We start from the raw sequence: 20330 nt of genomic DNA on the forward strand, positions 1-20330 counted from the left end.
TTGTGAGCATTAACTTAAATGAAAGGACCTCAGAATTCATTTTGAAGTAAGCCATAAGTATCCTTAATAAAATAATGATGGTGCATTGATTCTATCCAAAAAGTTAATTGTTATCTACAACATACCTACTAAATCATGCCCAACTGCTAGCCTTATCATTTTAGAAATCCAATGATAATAACTTTCTTCAGGCCTCAACCACTGCAAACTTACCACACTTAAAAGAATTAGATCTTATGCAACATTATTTGGTAAAACAATGTTCTGCATCCTTCATGGAATTGCAATCCTATGGGGGTGGTGGGGAGGCTAAAGGTGATGGAAATATTAGGGGGTACCTACCATTCAGTAAAAAGTTTTCCCAATGATTTAATCTCAAAAGAAAACCTCAAATCCATAAAAGGAATTTAATGCTGCCTGAAAGTAGCTATACAGCTTCTTCCTTTAAACAATATCTACCATGGTTACCACCACTTAATTAAATCCTAGATCATGTCTACAAAAGCAGTTATTGCTGAACATTAGCCTGCTAATATAAGTGAATAATTACTCAATATTTTAAAAGTAAACATTTACTGCCATTTATTATAGTTATCTTTGCACCAGCACACTTGTGACTCATTGTGTCTACATGCAAAATCACTTCACATTTCCAGGCTGCTGACTGAAAGTAAAATGAGAGGGCAAACAAAGATGAAGAATCTCAAGTGTCCTTTCCAGCTCTAAAAGACACAAGCACATTAAGGCAGGAACCTCCTCTTCCTCTCATTTACATCCCCCCCCCCCCAATCCTTTCCCTGTCTCCTGCACATACAAAGCCTGTTGGTTAAGCACATTACCATGACCACAAATTATAACCTTAAACAAAACCCCAAAACCAAACAGGAAAGCAAAACAAAACATATCATTTTGACACAATTAAAAACTTGTATATGACCAAAAACAACCATACATTAGGCTGCAAGAGAAAGAAACAAAAATAGGACAAGATTAACATCCTACAGATAAGAAAAAAACTAACATCTCAACATCTTTTGTTTAAGACAAAAGATACAAAAAGTCAATAAAGAGGAGATCCAAATGGTCAGAAACATATAAAAAAGGCTTAACCTAGTAGAAACCAGAGAAATGTAAATGAAAACAAAAAGATACCATATTTCAACTAAATATCAAAAATAAGGAATCTTAAAATATCCAACATTGGCAAAGATGTAGAGAAATAGTATACGTTCCCTGGCAAGGCATAAACTGTCACAACTACTTTGTAGAGCAATCTAACAATGTTTAGTACAAATGAAAACGTACCCTCAACTCAAATTCTAGGTTTATGTCCAAAATCTTGTTCATTTGCGTAAGGTAAAACATACAAAGATGGTCAGATGGAAAATGACCTACATAGTCCTTAATAGAGAAACAGAAAAGCAATCATAAACATATCCCTACAATACTAGGCAGGAGAACTTAAAGGGGATGAATTGGCTGTCTATCAAAAGGTTCAAAAACAGCCCTAGTCAGTTTGGCTCAGTGGATAGAGCATCAGCCCTCAGACTGGAGGGTCTCTGGTTCAATTCCTGGTCAAAGGCACATACCTGGGCTGCGGTTCGCTCCCTGGTCCCAGTGGAGGCGCATGAGGGAGGCAACCAGTTACTGTGTCTCTCTCACATTGATGTTTCTCTCCGTCTCTCTGTCTCTCCCCCTCCCTCCTCTCTCTCTAAAAATCAATGGAGCGATTGGGGGGGGGGGTAATGCAATACCTTATTGATTACACTCTTTATGAATATTTTAAGACACAATACGCTATTACTTACAGTAATATAAATGTGCAAATGTGCGTAAATAGATGGAAGAACGGCTGAAGAGCTGGAAGAAAAGGTTGAGTAGCATCTAAAAATTTTAGCTGAATCTATAATACTTTAAATCCCTAAAATCAGAACAAGGAAGCAAATATGATAAATGTAAACACTTTCACTCTTGGTAGTGAGGATTTGAATGTTTGTTATCATTCTTTCCTTTGTGTTTTCCTGTACTATTTTTTTTTTTTTAGAACTATCAAAAGGGCACAAAGCAGGCATATCACAATGACAAAATGGTAAATGCCTAGTACATACATAAGATACCTGTCATTACTAATCAACTAAATGCAAATAAAAATGAGGTATTATTTCATCCAAAGATTTTAAAAAACAACTGGGGGGTGGGGAGGTAAGAGATCAACCAAAGGACTTGTATCCGTGCAAATGAGCATGACCAAAGGACACAGACAATAGGGGGGTGGGGGCATGTGCTGGGGGGCAGGAGCAGGTGGGGGGAGGTCAATGGGGGGAAAAGGAGACATATGTAAAACTTTCAACAATAAAGAATTTTTTTAAAAAAAACTGCCTGGCCAATGTGGCTCAGTGGTTGAGCCTCGAGCTATAAACCTGGAGGTCACAGTGCGATTCCCGGTCAGGGCATAGGTTGCAGGCTCCTTCCCCAGTGTGGGGTGTGCAGAAGGAAGCAGATCAATGATTCTCTCATCACAGATGATTCTATCTCTCTCTCCCTCTCCCTTCCTCTCTGAAATCAATAAAAATATATATTTTTTTAAAAAATTATGAATTCCCAGTACTGGCAACCACGTGGGGAAACAGGCAGTATAAACTGGTACAATCTTTTTGGAGGAAAGTTGGTGATACATTATCAAAATTTAAAATTTTTATACCTTGACTCACCTACCTCCCATCTGGAAAGTTAACATAAAAAATTATTGGAAAGCCATAGGAATAAATGTCAAGGCCTCGGCTAGGTGACTCATTTGATCTGAGTATCGTCTGGTACACCAAAAGGTTGCTGGTTCGATCCCCAATTGGGGCAGATGCTGGAGGCATCCTATCAACGTTTCTGTTTCTTTTTCTCTCTCTCTCTCTCTCTCTCTCTCTCTCTCTCTCTCTCTCTCTCTCTCTCTCTCTCTCTCCCCCCCCCCCCACCCTTCCTCTCTAACAATCAATGAAAACATGTGCTCAGGTGAGGATTTAAATGAGTAAGTGTCAAGGATGTTCACATAGCATTATTCATGTCAAATTCAAATGAGAACAATCTGTATGTCCAAATAATGTATAACAAATCTATATTCAACATAATACCATACAATTCAGCTTTAAAAAGATGATATTCCATCTGTGCAAGGGTAAGAATGTCTAACTGCGCATCAGTGCTTTATCCCCAGCTCTGTACAACTGTGCAATGTAATTTCTCAATTTCTATGATATTTATAACAAAAGCTCTTTTTACAAAACACTGTGAACTACCTGTATTATCATCAATGGGCAATTATTTATCCAAAGACTCTTTTCAGACAAGTTACACTCCCAAAAATGAATACAGCACTACAAACAAGAGTAAGGAGAACCACAAAGTATAAGAGAATAAAAGGTTAAAGCATTACAATATATGTTATTAGGAAGAGAATGAACTAAAGAGATTCTGACCACATGCACACAAAACAAATGTTTTAAGAGAGTATGATTTTGTATCACTGAACAAGAGAATTTCTCTTTCTACATGCCAGCTTCTTCTCTCAGGAGTAAAAGCATAAGCTAAAACAAAGTATAAAGACCAAAGGAACAAACTATAGAAATCTATATTATTTCCATTAGATCAATGTGAAGCATTATGTTTCAAAGATCAAAAATATTCTACATTCTGGTCAAATAAATTAAAATCCAATAAAGTTCAGTAATATATTGAGTCCTTGCTTAATTTTGTCATTGGTATAATTGTATTTAACGTCTCCCCCCTCCAAGGTCTCTTTTGAAAACTTAAGTCACTAAGAGATTAAAAAAAAAAAAAAAATTCCCCATCTTAGAACTATAAAAGCTGTGTTAAGTAGGAGTCGTCTGTAATAAAGGACCAGAAAAGAGAGCGGAAGGGCTAAGGTGGGTCCATGGAAGGCCACTGGAAGAAAACTTCAAGGAACCAAGAGAAGGAACAAAGGATCTTTAAGGTAAAATTATGAAATTATGATACCCCTACCCTGTCTACCGCATGAAGGTCATGCTAAAGAGGGTCCCCTAAAATAATAGATGTAAAAGGCTTCCACAAAACACAGATAACACATATAATAGGCTGCATAGAATGGATATTAAGTATACAATATATCCAGTAAAACCAAAGTTTGGGACTTCCTTTTCTGAAAAATATTGTTAGATAATTGTTACACTGGAATTTACCCAGGCAAATGCCTTGAAAGATTTATCTTTTCTCTTTCCATTAAATGAATGTTTTGTTAGCAACAATAATGGTTTTTAAAAATCAGCTTCCACATATTAAGAGGGCAGGTTATATGTGACAGGTTGTATGCTGAATATTTTATACTAGAGGTTCTCCAAGTGTAGTCTGGGGACCCCAGGATCCCCAAGACCTTTTCCAGGGATTGGCAAAGTTAAAATTATTTTCATAACAACTCTAAGACATTAGCTGCCTTTTTTCACTCTCATTCTCTCTTGAGTGTACAGCAGAGTTTTCCAAAAGCTACAATGACGTGTGATAACACATCAGACTGAACACAGAAGCACATAAGAGGATCCAGTTGTCTTCTATTAAACAAAACATTAAAGAGACACAAAAAATAAAACAATGTCACTCTTTTTCCTCTTCTTCTGTTTTAGAATTTGTTTAAAATATCTCCACTCTCATATCTAATCCGGTAAATATTAATAGATAAAACTTGCACAGAAAAAGCTCTTTGGAGTCCTCAACTTTTAAGTGTAAAGGGGTCTGAAGACCAATAAATCTGAGAACACCTGATTCATATTCAATCAACTTCTGAGGTACTGGTTCTATTCAATCATCATTCCCTTTACACAAATGAGGACACAACTGAGAAAAAGACACAGAGGTGACTTGCTCACGATCACACCAAACATCTCTTAAATCAGCATTTGAATACAAGTCCTAACCTTAACTCCTCACCACTGAGCAATTCATGATAGTTCAAGATCACTTTTAGATAGCTACATGTTAATCCCTGTTTAAAAGGCAATGTTCTATACTGGGTCTTTACTCTTTGACTTTCAGTCTTAAAGCATCATGACTGCTCATTGGAGTGCTTTAAATATATAGAATTAACTTTTTCTAAAAATCAAACACTGCCAAAATAACCCCCATCACCACCAGCGCCTTCAGCACCCTCTGAGAAAACTACTGATAGGAGTTTTACTTATATACATACACGCATAAATATGTTTATCTGGTTAAGCACATTTTTAAATGGATCTCACTGATTTAGTAACTAGCCTTATTTCACTTAATTTATCTTGAAGATCTTTCTGCACCTACAAAGAGATTTACCTCTTTTTGTATAGATTACCATCATTTATTCCTACTCAGTTGAGGTCCCCCTTATAGCTTACTATTAAAAAAACAGTCACAAGAAATATGATGTGCCTTTGTGTAGTTGTGAAGCCGTATCTGTTAAAAAGAAATTCCTAGAAGTAAAATTCTGGGTCAACGGGTATAAACGTTTACAATCTTATTAGATTTTGCCAAATGCCCTCCAACATGTCTGTGCCCAATTTACATTCTCACTAATACCACATGAGAGTTCCTCCAGAAACTGAGTTTTCGGGTGCCTTAGAAAATTACACTTAACGTTGCTTCAAAATGCCAAGTAATAAAACTGTTTTCACTGGTCAACTTAATTCCATACAGAACTCTACACAAATCTTATAACACTCACTGAGTGTATCAGTATAGTTTTCCATCTTTATTTTTCCTTACACCTTTTAAAAATACCTCAAAAGAGAAAATACACCAGGTGCATACAATATCTGCAACTAGTAAGCCCTCAAATTTTAGATACCCTGATAAAAAGTTATTCAAATTATTTCAGAACACAAATCAGAACGACACAGTAAAGCTGGGTCAAACACTTAAATCAAAGGAAAGTTATAAATGTGGATTTATTATGCTTTATCTGCCCACTCAAAGGACTAAGGCTACAAATAAAAAGCTATCAATTCATACCACTGGCCAAATTAGCTTACATAAAATAATAAGCAACAGATTTCATATCATAAATGTCAGTGGAACAGATTGTAATAGTAAGGATGGCTGTAATTGAAAAGAAAGTTCATTCAAATTCACATTATACTGAAAATGAAAACATTAATATTTTAAATGAAATGTTTTGAATGTGACTATTCATTTTAGTCATATCAGACTATTATAAATCTTTGGTACTAACAAGATATGGTCTTTTTATCAAGTAGATGTTTTTAAAATGCATTATACTCTGACCTGCCTATTCTGGATACTCTAGGTTTCATCATTTCATCAAAATATCTCTCTCTCTCTCTCTCTCTCTCTCTCGACTTTGTGTTAGTAGTTTTAAAATTGAAAGTCTCCAATATATCTTTGGGACAGAGTAAAACCTCATTAAATCAAATCCAATTAGCTCAATTCTGAAATGGCATATGTAATTCTCATTGGGCAACAAGCTGATGGTACTATAATTTCTTCCTCTACAAGTTCTCATAATATTACTGTGAAATAAAGGAAATCAACCTGAAAATTAATTCACTTTTCCAAACCAAAGATTTATAAAACTAAGGACTCATCCATCTTCCTGGCTAAGGGGTTCATCCTCAGTGCTAAGGTCCACTTCTGTTTATCTGCTACCATATATAGTGAAAGTGACTTAACTTATTAATAGCCATTCAGGGTTTAGAATATGTGCATTCCCTGTAAGTATTTTGTGACTCAGATTTCTCACAAAGCCATTTTTGTAGTTTCTCCCATTTTCGATCCTAACACTTATAGGTCTATAATATCGCAAATATAGCACCATAAGAGGTACAGAAGACGACTTAGAAATGCCTGGCATTCTTATTCTGTGCCTATTCTTATCAGTTTGAAAGACATTATAGGCCAAAAAATGAGTCCCAGGATTAAGTGGCGTGTTTGGTGTTAAATGAATTTACAACTATTCCCAATGAACAGGGAAACCTTCCCTCGCAATCTGAATCATGTGTAATTACAGTATGACAAGGTCTCTCCTGGGCTATGTAAGCTGGCATTTTTCCCAGGACTTGTCACATCATGGGAAGCACACATACAAATAAAAATCCAAAAATAAACATTTTAAAACAATGGCTTATAGACTATGTAAAGAAACTCCACAGTTGAGAATGAAAATCGAAGGGCCCAACGGACAAGCTGACATCTCACCAGAGACATCTGGGAAGACATGGTATCATCAAGTGGCTTAACCACCCCTAGCAACAACTCCCAGGTGTGGGCTGTGTGGGCAGCACCCTCACATGCCCCCAAGCTGGACAGAAAACCATTAGGTATGGGGAATAAAGGGGCACATCACCACACACACCCACTGCAGCAGAGAATGGTGGTGAAGTATGGGAAGGTTGAGCATCTTTAAATGCATAATGCCAATTTGTAGATGGTTAAGGCACCTAAACAAAGTTATCTTAAGAGCTACACATCCTCTATCAACTGACTTAGTTTCCCTGATTCAATAAACATGGTTGTTGTTTTTTTGTTAAGTATTATTTCACCTCGAAGTGAATAGCAGCCAAACAGTCATAATAGTGTGTACCAGGGATCTTAGAAGATGGTTTCTTTTGTTTAAATTCCTCTGCAGTGGCTCTATGGGCACATGGAAAAGGGAGAGGGAGATTCCAAGAGGCATCATACTCAATCTCTTAGAGTGACAGAAACTTGACAATACTCATCCTTATCACAGTTTTGAGGAAATGTGAATATAATATCCCTGGCTCTATTTTGATAGAAAATGCTAGCAAAATCTAAATGTCTTTCCCTATAGATCATGCATATTCCTCCCCATCTATTAGAAGCTGGATTCATTTATCAACCATCCAGCAGAGCCCATCAAATTCAACTATTCAAGTTTTCAAAAGGAACTATAAAACAGACCACTAAAGGCAAAACATACATCCTACATCGCAGTACATGAGCTCTGGAAACAAAAGTAAGCGTTAACACAAGCCTCTACCACCTCTAAGGCACACAGCATTTCTCTTTATTCCGCCCCTGAATGTTCAATAATTTCCACGTAGCTCTAAGCAGAATGGATTTATTATGATGTGACCCTAAGAAGCTGCAGGAGTTCTAGATGCCAATAAAGATTACGGATCAAATGGAGGATAACTACTAACCATTGTGTCCACTTAGATAAATAAACCTGCTCACAAACAAAGCACCTTATTGTATTTACATTGTTGCCTCCACTAATCCAACTAAAACAACCAGACAGTAGCTTTCCAGAGGCTGTGGGGAATAGAAATCAGGATTTCTCAAACTCTCTCTCAATTTCTTTTAAAAGAACACCCGGTTTCTTTTCTTCAAGACTGTCTTATCCTTTCTGGAAAATGTTTGGGAACCTAGGGCTCAGCAGGATTACGCAAACTAGAGACCACGGCTAAAAACCAAGGTGGGGAGGGACTGAAACACCGGACAAAACATCGTTCCTCTGAAAACTTAGACTGGACCTTTGCAGGGACCCGCTTCCCTTGCAGATCACATCGGGCAGACATTTCATTTCAGAAGGTTGTTCAAAATCAAATGAGCAGTTAAGTGCCATTGGGGATTGTGGATGAGAAAACCCCCCAACTAAACATAAAATCTTGACCGTGTAGGCTGGGGGTGGCTAATCCACAAAAGGAAAAGTCTGTGACAACTGGCCACTCAATGCCTCCTATACAGGGAGGAAGGCAGAGAAGACCCCAAAGAGAGGCGACTTCTCGAGAAGGAACAATAACTACGTCCCATACGTTCTCTGCCAATAACACAGGTAAGTCACCCATTTCTTGGGGGGGGGGGGGGCGGGGAGGGTAACTCAAGCTGTTTATTCCCTCCAGCCCCACTCCCCACACCCAACAACTAATTGCACCTTTCCCACAGAACCCGCGGCTAACCCCAGAGGACCGGTGAGGGCTGGCTGAGGATGAATAAACACTCGACACCTGACGGTGCTTTCTCTTCGGTGACTTTCTCGCAGCCGAAGCCGCCTGCACAGGCGGGAGCCCGGACCTCGCCAGCGCGGCGCCGTGCACCCGGGTCCCAAGGCTCGGCGGGCGAGCGCGACTGGGGGGGGGGGGGGGCGGGGAGAGGGGCAGGGGACCGCCGGGTCGAGCGATTGTTCCCTCCGCCGGCAAAGACATTTTTTATCGAGCTCCTTTTGTACTCGAGCCCTACCTCTTTTTGGCCTAGGGAAGCTTTCGTGCAAGTGGAAGACGACTTTCTCCACAAAGTGCTGGATGTTACTGTGCTCCGGGCCGCGCACGAACACCATCCAGTCGTGGGTGAAGCCCTCCACGGTGGGTTTTTTCCTCACCTGGGCGCGGTGCCCCAGCTCGAGCTTCACCTGCACGGCACACTGCGGGCAGCGGGAGGAGAGACAGCCGTGAACGACAGGAAGGCGACCCGTTCGACCCTGCACGTTGCGCCTGACATTTTTTTCCCCCCTTCCCTCCTGGAAACGCACATAAAAGGCAACGGCGGTGCCCTCTGCATCCACGTTTCACGCGCGTGGGCGCGCAGACTCCACACCCCCAAAGACACCCCACCAGCCGGGCCCAGCATCGACACCGGCCTGCATTGTAACGGAATGTTACCCCCCATTAGGAAGGGGGTCCGGGGTCTGGGGGAAGAGGGAAAAGCACACTCAGCCACGACAAGCACGACAACAAATGCATCGGGAACAAATCAGAAGACTATTCGGAGACGATGCCGGGGCGGTTTCCCGGCGTGGGAGGGGAGGTAGCCGGGACTCGGAAGGGGGTTCGGGCGAGCCCCCTCCCTGAAAGTACCCCGGCGACAGGCACACGCCGAGGAAGTCTTTGTGTACGTGTGTGTGTGCGTGCGTGTGGAGCGCTGTGCCAGGCTGAATGGAAACTACAGGCAGCCTCCGCCGATGGGCACAAACTCCCGTGCTCCTATCCTGGGGTTCGTGCACAACAAAAATGAGACCTGGTCACACACACATGCACGCCCGCCCGCAGGAAAACGCCGAGGCATCCATAACTTAAGGCACCCCGCACCCTCCAGCGCAGAGCCCCACGCGATCGGCGAGGCCATCCTAACCGAGCCCCCGCAACACACTTCCAAGAGCCAAAGTGGCCCCAAAGTACCTCCCACCCCCCCCCCCCCCCAAAAAAAATGAAATTCAGAAAGGCAGGGCGGCGGGCGGACAGCCACGGAGCCTGGGCTGCGCGCAGCCCCGCGCGGGGGCAAAGTTGCGTGCGGCCCCGCCGCTGTCAGCCCGCACACTCCGGCTCACACACGCGCGCCGCGGAGAACGCACCATCGTAGCGGCCGCCGAGGCTGCTCACCGCGTCCCCGGACTGTGCCCGCGGCTCCCGGCGGCGGCGGCGGCTGAAATATGGCTGAGTTATTATTCGCCTCCTTCCACCGTGTGTGAGTGTGTGTGAGTGCGCGCGTGTGAGCGAGAGTGCGCTTCTTGCGATTGCAAAGAGAGGCGAGGAGGGAGGAGGCGCGGGGGGTGGAGGGGGGGGAGAGAGAGAGAGAGAGAGAGAGAGAGAGAGAATGTGTGTGCGCGCGCGCGCGCGCCGTGGGGGGGGGGGGGTTGGAGGGAGGGGAGCCGAGGCTGAGGGAGAGGCAGCAGCTCCCTGCAAACCGTACCAACATTTTCTAATTGAAACCGCTGAGCGCTGGCGCTATCTGGGCTGCGGTGGCGGCACCGGGCGAGGGAGGAAAGGTGGGGGGTGGGGGGGGATCTTTTATTATTATTTTTGCATGTACTTACCGAGCTAGCCATGCCTGGGGGCTCGGAGGTTTGCTGGGGTGTTGTGAGGTACCCCCCTCCCCGCCCCCCTCAGCTGTAATTCATGAAGAGGCTGCTATGAATGAGAGCGCGCCCAGGAGCAGAGGGTAGATGGCGGACATTCTCTGCCTTTTTCCCCCCGCGTTCGCTCGCTCGCTGGGTTATTAAACTCAGCCCCAAAAGCAAAAGCAGCAGCGGCAGCAGCAGCTCCGGGGCCGGAGGATGAGATTCCGGAGCATGCGCCGTGGCGGCTGGCACCCGGGCTCCCAGCCTCTCGGGGCGGAGGGAGGGCGGAGCGCGCGGGGAGGCCGAGCGAGCGAGCCAGGGGGAGCTCGAAAGAGCCAATCGCCGGCCGCCTCCGGAAACCCGGCGGCCGGCCGCGCCGCACTGGAACGCCCCGCTTAAAGTAACAGGTTCCCGCTGGGGGTGGGGTGCGCAGGGTGTCGGGGCGGGGAGGGGGCGTTGGAGTGGGGGGAGAGGCCGGCTGGGGAGCCACCCCTGCCCATGTGTAAACTCCCTTCGCCCTACAATAAAAAACGGATTAAAACTGCTGGAATGTAGCCACTGCCCAGAGCCGGAGAAGGGGTGTTAAATCAAGTGTTTGGCGTTAGTTAGCACGCTGGAGGGAGGGAGGGAGGGGCTTTCTCTTACTTTCCACCACGTCTTTTTGTGGTTTTGTGCTGACAAGGCAAGAACTCTCACCCAAACAAACTTATTGAAGGACTGAGCCAGAGAAATACCATCCTACAAATAAGCAGGAATGAGCGATCGCTGAGACTGTTATAACCGGCAACAATCCCCTGGCCCCCTTCCCCATCCACTCACAGGCGCCAGCCCCCGCGCTCCCCACCCATCTGCCTCTGCCACCGCCACCGCCACGGAAACGATAAAGATGAAATGAACCGGAGAGAAGGGAGAATGCTATTTCCTTCCAAGGGAACGCCTCCCGCGTCGGTAGTCCACGGCGGGGAGGCATCCCAAAGCCGTGCCCAGGTGAAGGCGAAATACCTGGGCGCGCCGGGTGCAGACCTTCCGGGAGGGTGCTTGGAGTGGTTTCCTTCGGGATGTTTTCCCTCCTTTCAACCTGCCGGGTTGCATCAGAACGCGGAGGCTTGTCCTCTGAGGAAGCGAGGGGCAACTGGGAGCCTTAAAATATCAGATCAAGTGTCTACTGACTGTAATGTGCATCAATTGGATTCTACTCTTTAGGCGTATTGGTGACAGCCAACGTAATCCCATCTCTGCGCCTTAATCCGGTTAGGTTCCCGGAGTGACAACCAGTCGCGGAAGTGTTCCCGGAGGCGCGCGCCTGCAACGTCCCCACTCGGGTTGTTTGGTCTCGGCGGCCGGGGATGGAACAGCTCCGCCACGCGTGGGGCGGGGGGAGGAATACTGACTAGCTTCCTTTAGCAACGCAGACAACCTTTACAAAGGAAACGGATAAGATCTAGACAACTGATTTGAAAGTGAAAGATGGGTGTAACTTAGGTTCGTTAAGTAAAGATCCTTGCATCTCCCTAGCTCCCTTTCTGCCGCCTTGATCTTCTTTCTTTTCTCCCCCTCTTTTTCCTCCCTCGCTTTCCAGTTTCTTTCTGAATCTTTCCTTTGGCTTCATACTCTTTTCCCAACCTTCGCGCTTTACTTGCTGCTTTTCTTCTTTCTGGCTCACCTTTCTTGCTTTCTTTTCATTTTTCTTTCATAAAAACCACAAAAGCACGTTGTCTTAGCCCTTGGGTTAAAGAGAGTAGTGTAACGGGAAGGAGTGTAACGGGAGGAAGGCTACCTGGAGCATCCGGGGTCTTATTTGTTAATTTTCAGCCCTCCCAGCTGCTCGCAAAAAATATATATATAATGATAATAATAATAACTCGAATCAGACCCTCCACTTACAACCAAGAAAACTTCTCTGGCTTAGGGACCCCAACTTCTCCCATCTCTCTCTCTTGAAATTTAGCACAGAGTGAAGAGAACGACGGAGGGAGAAGCATTTTAATCCAAGGGCTTAGATTTCTCATCTGACCTACATGTACACGGATGCATATCATGCACCTGTAGGTGTGTCTGTGCATGCATATGAGGACTAAATATATATACACGTAGGCAAGCTGGGTGTTAGGAGCGACATGAAGGGTGGACCTGCTTGCTAAGCATTATTGCATTTTTTATAAAATAATCAAATTGGAAAGAAGCCCTTTGGTGTAATAAGATTGGAAACTGATGGCCGTCTGGATGTGCCATTAGCAAAGCCATTTTCTATAAGGGCGGCAACCAGGAGGCAGCCAGAGCAGCTCACCACACAGGTGAAAAACAACAATCCTGTTTTTATTTTAAGTTAACTTCAGGGTTTGACTAACTTCTCTTGAAACTTTCTCTTATAACTTGTACTCACGCTGAGGAAGTGATGTCTCCTTTTTGTATTATGCGTTTGCTGAATTCAGGTTTATTCCAGGAGTCACCAAAAAGTCATAGAGTCAGAGAGGGTCTTTTCCCATCGCCCCTCCTTTCTAGAAGAATGCTTTTAAGACCGAATGTAGGGGTAATTCTCATTATCCCGACCCTGCAAATACAGATTCCGTCAGTAGATGGCGCACAGAGCCCTTCCACCGACGTCCTTACGTGACCTCTTTTAGAACAAAAAAGACCAGGAGTGGGGCGAGATGAAAAAAAATACATAATCCTGAATACCCTAGAATAGATTCAACTTTGGGGTAAATATATGCCAGTCTGTCAAGTTATTGTTTATAACATTCTAACAAGCTGACTATTAATTAAAAACAATCAAAAGAGAATAATAAACAGGTTAATTTTGTGTTGAGCATATCTGAAGACGTTTGCACTTTAAATGCGGTACAAGTGTGGAACAACCTTTTGAGTACTTGACAATGTAATTGTCGATACTGTTTTGCAAATAAATTTTAAGGCAAACCTCTTCCATACTAACTAACAAAAATATTAAACATGGAAGTGATGAGAAATAAAAGCCATCTGTCTATCCAAAAAAGCAATTATCTTACCAAAATTTGTACTGTAGGACAGCACAATATGAAGCACCAGAGGGCTAGTTTTGAGGAACAGGAAACAAAAGCAATTGACCTCGTTATAGCAAATAAAATGTTTGATGAAGAGTAAAAGAGGACAATGTGTGGGACAGATCTTAACTCCTGATCACTACCATCATCACCCTCATTTTGGCTCCAGCCTTTTTATTTGCAATTGTCTTGTTCAGTTTGGAAGTTGAGGAAAGTTTGGATGTTTCTAGCACAAAATAATGCCTTTAGAGAGAAACTATGGTGTAAAGAAGCAACTGTTTTTCCTATTAAAATTTTATCTATTTATTTGTTGCGATAGATTACTGATGTATGAACTCAAATAATCAAATCAGTAAAAAAAAATAACCATTGCTCATGCATGGGGTGGGGGGATGATAATGGGACAGACACTAACCAGATATCTTGCAAATATTAGACTCAGAGTAATTAATGGTATACTTTTTCTGTGTACTTCACCCATGTGTTCATTCATGTGCCAGGCACAGAGTCAGGCTATAAGAATATAAGAATGGCAGGACTATTTCCAGAGATAAGAAATACAGAAAGCTTTTTTAAACACCAGAGCCTCTGCATGTGTAAATTATTCCCCATGAGAAATGTAGGCAATGCACTTATACATTCAGAAGACAAGAGTGCCTCCACCATACTTTATTACTTTAGTGGGCTGTATCTCTAATTTAATGAATAGCACCTAAAGGCCTTAAAATTAATCAAGAATATTTTGTAAGACCAACAATATGAAACAAGGTAAGTATTGGAGAAAAGTTGATATAGTATGATTGGTAAGGTCTTCCTAAAATATATGAGAATGCCAGTCGAATATTTATTTATAGAAAAAATACATATAAAGTGCCCCCCCCCAATAATGTATACACACTTTAAATAATTACAAAGGCAGTATTTATTAAAATACATTTCATTTTCAAAATTGAGTTATTAGCTGTTAAAGTATGTGTACAATTTTTGGGACACCCTGTATTAAATTGAAACTGCTTACTGTAAAACTATCTAAAAAGTAGACCATTTAACTATATCTTTATGTATATCTGGCAACTCTTCAAAGTCTACTGCCCAATTTCCTATTTTTAATAATGATGTGACTTTCTTGATTTTCAGTGGAAATTCTGTTTTTATATATGATTTCTCTGCTCCCATTTATATATTATTAATGGAAAGTTAAAATAATCACTTTATCCTAAAATCATAGACTATATTTTTCCTTATGCTGTAAAAATGGAAAAATAGCATACCAGGCCTATGAACTAATATAGACAGGGCAAACTTCAATTAAGACTGCGATAGAAACTTAGGAAGTAGAAATTACTTCCTTCAGTGTATTAAATGGTCTGAACAGTAGTTTGAAAATAATACTAAGCCTCTAAGAAATGAGTGATTTACTACCTTCTGGTAAGATCAAGTGTCCTGATTGGGTTAAAGTATTTATAGTCAGTTCTGAATAATCCATGAGTATAATGTCCACTTTGTAGATAATCTACAATGACACAATTTATGTGTGGGGTTTTTCAAATGTAAATTTATGTTAGAATCAGTAGATAGATAGATAGATAGATAGATAGATAGATAGATAGATAGATAGAAAATGCACATGACTGCATCTTTTTGTCAGTTTCCATTCATATTTTTCTCACAGAGAAGTTTATTAGCTCATCCTATCTCTTTTGGACCCCACTTTCTAACTTTTATTAAGAGGTAGAACGCTTTGGCAAAAACAAACAAACAAAAAAAAACCCTATTGATCTAGGGAGCAATATAAATTGATAGGGAAAAAAAGGAATAATCATTTACCAGTGCTGAATCAAAGGAACTCCTAGAGGCGATTGGTAATTATAGTTCTACGATGTATTTTCTATGAAATTGAATATAGGAATGTTAGTGAGAGACTGTCTTCTAACTGTAGTGGTAGCAATTTGGGGAAATTTCAAGTTGTAACAAGGAGATAAAAATCACTTATGAAGAGCAAAAGAGCTTTACTTATTTCCATACAATTAGACCCTTAACATATATTATTTCAATCGCTTTGCTTATGTTTCATGATTTTGACATTTTGGTTTTACTATTAATTCAATGTATTCAATTAGCTTTTATTGGCTCTCCATTGAAGGTCAGCCACTCTTCTTGGTCCTTTGAAATCAGGCTACAAATATAGGATGTCTTTAACGCTCTCATTTATTTCAAGGCATTTCACAATTATTACCTTGGAGTTGACAGGTTGTTACGAAAAATGAAAGATGTTATTAAGCACATAACAATAAACCCTTGTTATTCCCCTGTATCTCTACTTAAGAAAGAAAAATGATTTAGGCATGACATTGGCAGTTTCCCTAACTTAAAAAAAGATTGTTGAAATTATGAAATTATTTACTATGGTCACAAGCAACTACTGAGAGGTTTTCCAAATCAAAAATTCCATTTTCTAGGGCTCCAGTGGTCAAACTTGGGGCAACTTCAGTCTTAAAAAGAATCTGTGTCCATAATGATATTTTTAAAAAGATAACAAGCAGGTAAAAGCAAAAGCTTCTCCTTACAGAAAAATATCAATATATATAAAAGGAATCCTAGAACTTAAAAATCGTTATTTTATAATCACTAAGGTAGTAATAGATTTAGTCAAGGCTCATCAATATACAGCATGCTGGAAGTATGGAAAGTGAAAGATTTTTGGAAAACACATTATTCACAATGATACAATGCTTCATTGCATCTCTCCACAGATTACATATCAATTACAAAGGGAGAAAAGTGTCTTTACAGTGAAGAACCAGTGGCACCACTTGACCAAGTGGTTAAACTTAACATCACCAGTAATGGGAAGAGCTGACATCATGTGCCTCTTCAGGTGATGTCATAAAAACCACATAGCATCACCTGTGTAGTATTCCTGCCGAAGGCGTTTGAATCTGTGAGAGAGAAACCACACAAATCCAGATCACATGGGACATTTTACAAGATAACTGTCCTGGATTCTTTCTTTTTTTAATATATTTTATTGATTTTTTTTACAGAGAGGAAGGGAGAGAGAGTTAGAAACATCGATGAGAGAGAAACATCCATCAGCTGCCTCTTGCACACCCCCTACTGGGGATGTGACTGCAACCAAGGTACATGCCCTTGACTGGAATCGAACCTGGGACCTTTCAGTCCGCAGGCGGATGCTCTATCCACTGAGCCAAACCGGTTAGGGCTGTCCTGGATTCTTGAAATATCAATAATATAAGCAACAATCTCTTCCCACCCTCCTCCCCAACCCCCCAAAAAGTGAGGAAATGTTCAAGCAACTAAAGAAACATGACAACTAACCATCATGCTTAATACTTAACTGGATTCTAGATCCAAAACCAAAAATCGGCTTAAGGAAATTCAAATAGGTGCCATATATTGATGATACTGTAATACCAAGGTTTTGTTAACCGGATATGCTGGTGGTAGTGTGGTTACAGGGTAGATTCTCCTAGTTCTTAGGAAACACATACTGAAGTGTTTAGGAAAACGTCGTAATCTCTATAACTTACTCTGAAGAATTGTGCATCAGTCAAAATAATGAATATGTAAATTACATATAAATATAACTTGAGATAGAAAAGAGAGATAAAGAAAATGAGTAGAAGTGATCACTGTATAACCTCTCTGTAGATTTATTTTTCAAAATATACCTTCTAGGAGAAAAACGGATCCTCAAGATTCAGAACTAATTTCTGAAGTCACAGTTCAGTATATGTTTCTTCAATAGTATTCTTTTCTATTTACGAAAAAAAAAATGCTTAACAAGGATAAAAGTAGGGAAAATGGGAAGAAGAAAATATTATAAAGGATTTTATTTTAAGGAGAAGACAGAAGGTTAAGATTGAGGAGGCATTGGAAGCTTTATATTTTCCCTTTCTGCTCACCATCAAAAATAATTTTTTTAAAAAATTATAATAGAGTGATGGCATCTGGTTGACTGACATCTTTGAGGTCTGTATCTGTGGGTGATCTCAGCTTTTCTCTGGCAATGAAGGGCGCCAAAAGGGAGCAAGACGCAGGACATGGTTTGGGCATGCCCTGCTGAATTAACGATAATATTTTCATGTGAATGTTTTTTCAAAAGTAGATGCTGTGTGTGAGCGGTTTCTCTCATGAGATTACAGCAATTTAAAGGTCATTCAATTCTACAGACCGCTTAATTGTGCCCCATTAAGCCTTTCTCAAAAAGAAGTGTGGTGGTGTGGGGGGTTTTTTTTTAATAGCATTCAAGGACTGCCAATATCAGCATTGTCTAACTCAAAAAGATTATTTTTTTCATGGCTTTTATCACTGACCCAGCGTATAATGCACTGCCTTTCCCTTTTTATTGCTCAAGGGCAGATGGATGAGTAGCCTGGGCTCATGTGGAAACCATCTAATGCTTTTATTCTCAGTGAATATTTTCTTTAAAGGTCACCTACCTCTGACACCTGTCAGGTTAGCACTCTTCAGAATCAGGAATAGGACCTTTTCTTGCTCAAGTAGAGCCAGTACAATGTCTAAGGACCGAACAGCAGTCTTTGAACAAATAGCAGCTTAAGAGATTGTTCTTCAGGCTCTCATTTTAAAGCAAGCATCCTTATGGGGAATTTTTTGCCAACCAGGTACCAGCGGAAGGAATGTGGTAAGAGTACGCAAAGTAGGAACCAGGTAGAGAGCTCTGTGTTTCTTTCCCAAACTTGAGAGAGAATGCACAAAGGCACCACTCACTCCTTCAAATGTCGGTCAAGGGTAGGGGAGGTCAAGAAGTGAAATAAGTGGAGAGAGAGAAAAAAATCAGGCCCCAAATAAAGAATGAATAAACAATATAAACCCAAACCACTTTAAGAAAGAAAAATCCAAACTAGACCACAAAACAAATGTATGGGAATTATAAATGCAATAACTCTACTGTGGAAAAATCCTTTTTACTCCGGGGGGAAAGCTTTTAGAGACAGACTTTGATTTTTACTCAGCAACCCCAATGTGGCAGCGATAATTGCGTATAACATAGTCCATATAGTTCCTGAATTAATTCATTGTTTTACTGTGGTTCTTACCCAAACTGTGGTTATTCTGTAAACAAAAGGCACGAGAAGTGTCTTTTGGAGATGTCGGTCCCCTTCACTTTTCCTTCCATCAAGACGTTGTATTCTATTATACAAACCTATGTTTAAAACTGTGTACTGATTCCACTGTATGGGTAATGTTTTGATTTAGAGCTGAGGCGATGCTCTGACTACACGCCAAAACTGAAGTTGAGCCTTAAGGCAATAATCATTTTCACATGGCAGCAAAAAATATGTAAATCCAGCTTCCAGGTCACAACACAAAATATCCCAAGTCATTTTGTCTCCCTTGATTCATCACCTCGGTACAGAGTTTGCAGCTTGAGACTCAAGGCTCTGGATTTTGTTTTATTTTGAGAAGAATGGAAAGAAGTTGTGATTCCTCTAGTTCAGTGGTTCTCAACCTTGGCTGCACATTAGAATCACCTGGGAATCTTTTTAAAATCCTGATTTCTGGGCCTCATCCTCCGGAAATTCTGTTTCTTTGTTACTAATGTTGTGGCCCCACCCCATAACCAAGAAACAGAATTTCCGGAGGATGAGGCCCAGAAATCAGGATTTTAAAAAGATTCCCAGGTGATTTTAATGTGCAGCCAAAGTTGAGAACCACTGCTCTAGTTCTAATTAAGAGTGAAACTGACACTTACCAGTGGATAAAGTTGCTTCTGCTTCTAGATTCATTAATTTATAAAACTGTTGAAGGAATACATTAAAAATATGAAACAGAAAAGAATGTTTTCCTAACATTATAGGTGTATTGAACAAATATTTATTGTACACCTATTATGTAAAATTCAGTGGAAAGCCCTGGCCGGATGGCTCAGTTGGTTGGAGTATCCTCAGGTACACCAAAAGATGCCAGGTTTGATTCCCAGTCAGGGCACATGCCCAGGTTGTGGGTTTGATCCCCAGTCAAGGCACCATTTGGGAGGCAACCAATCTGTTTCTCTCCCACATTGATGTTTCTCTCTCTCCCTCTCTCTCTCTCTCTCTCTCAAAAAAAAAAAAAAAAAAAGCTATAAACATATCCTCAGGTCAGGATCAAAAATATTCAATGGAAAGACTATTTGGGTAGGGTGATAGTGGTTAAAGGAGGAAGAGATAAAGAGAAAAAAAAGACACAGAAAATAAATACTTGGAACCCTGTAGAGAAATAAAATCTGTCAAAAGGCAATTTTGAAAAACTTGCAAGTACTTAATATTTGAATTCCTCAAGATGATATATTTCCTGGATTAAATCTACTTGTTATATAATAAGAAACAATACGAATAAGATATTGTGGGCACAATTAGAATTTCACAACAACTTGGAAATGGAGAAGTATGGGCATTGATCATTACACAGGATAAATCAGACTAGAAAAGCTTTTAGAGATCACACAGTCTTAGAATTTCAGAGGTAGAAGGGATATC

The 20330-nt window shown here is 41.1% G+C and overlaps 1 protein-coding gene across 2 annotated transcripts in view; it reads right to left on the reverse strand.

Annotated features, from left to right (window-relative positions):
• MLLT3 (MLLT3 super elongation complex subunit) overlaps positions 1 to 11029 on the reverse strand; it is a 259467-nt gene extending 248438 nt beyond the window's left edge. Inside the window, exons 1-2 of one of the 2 annotated variants that reach the window (XM_036331263.1) lie at positions 10781 to 11029; positions 9211 to 9391 (exon numbers count right to left, since the gene is read on the reverse strand). In XM_036331263.1, the coding sequence (XP_036187156.1) occupies positions 9211 to 9391; positions 10781 to 10792 (193 nt within the window). In that variant the 5' untranslated portion in view covers positions 10793 to 11029. Of the gene's footprint in view, positions 1 to 9210; positions 9392 to 10318; positions 10458 to 10780 lie in introns of those variants that run through there. The other variant, XM_036331264.1, reaches the window with a different exon arrangement.
• Between the last annotated feature and the right edge of the window lie 9301 nt (positions 11030 to 20330).

Source organism: Myotis myotis, unplaced genomic scaffold, assembly GCF_014108235.1.
Source record: "Myotis myotis isolate mMyoMyo1 unplaced genomic scaffold, mMyoMyo1.p scaffold_m19_p_12, whole genome shotgun sequence".
In the NCBI taxonomy this organism is placed as follows: domain Eukaryota; kingdom Metazoa; phylum Chordata; class Mammalia; order Chiroptera; family Vespertilionidae; genus Myotis; species Myotis myotis.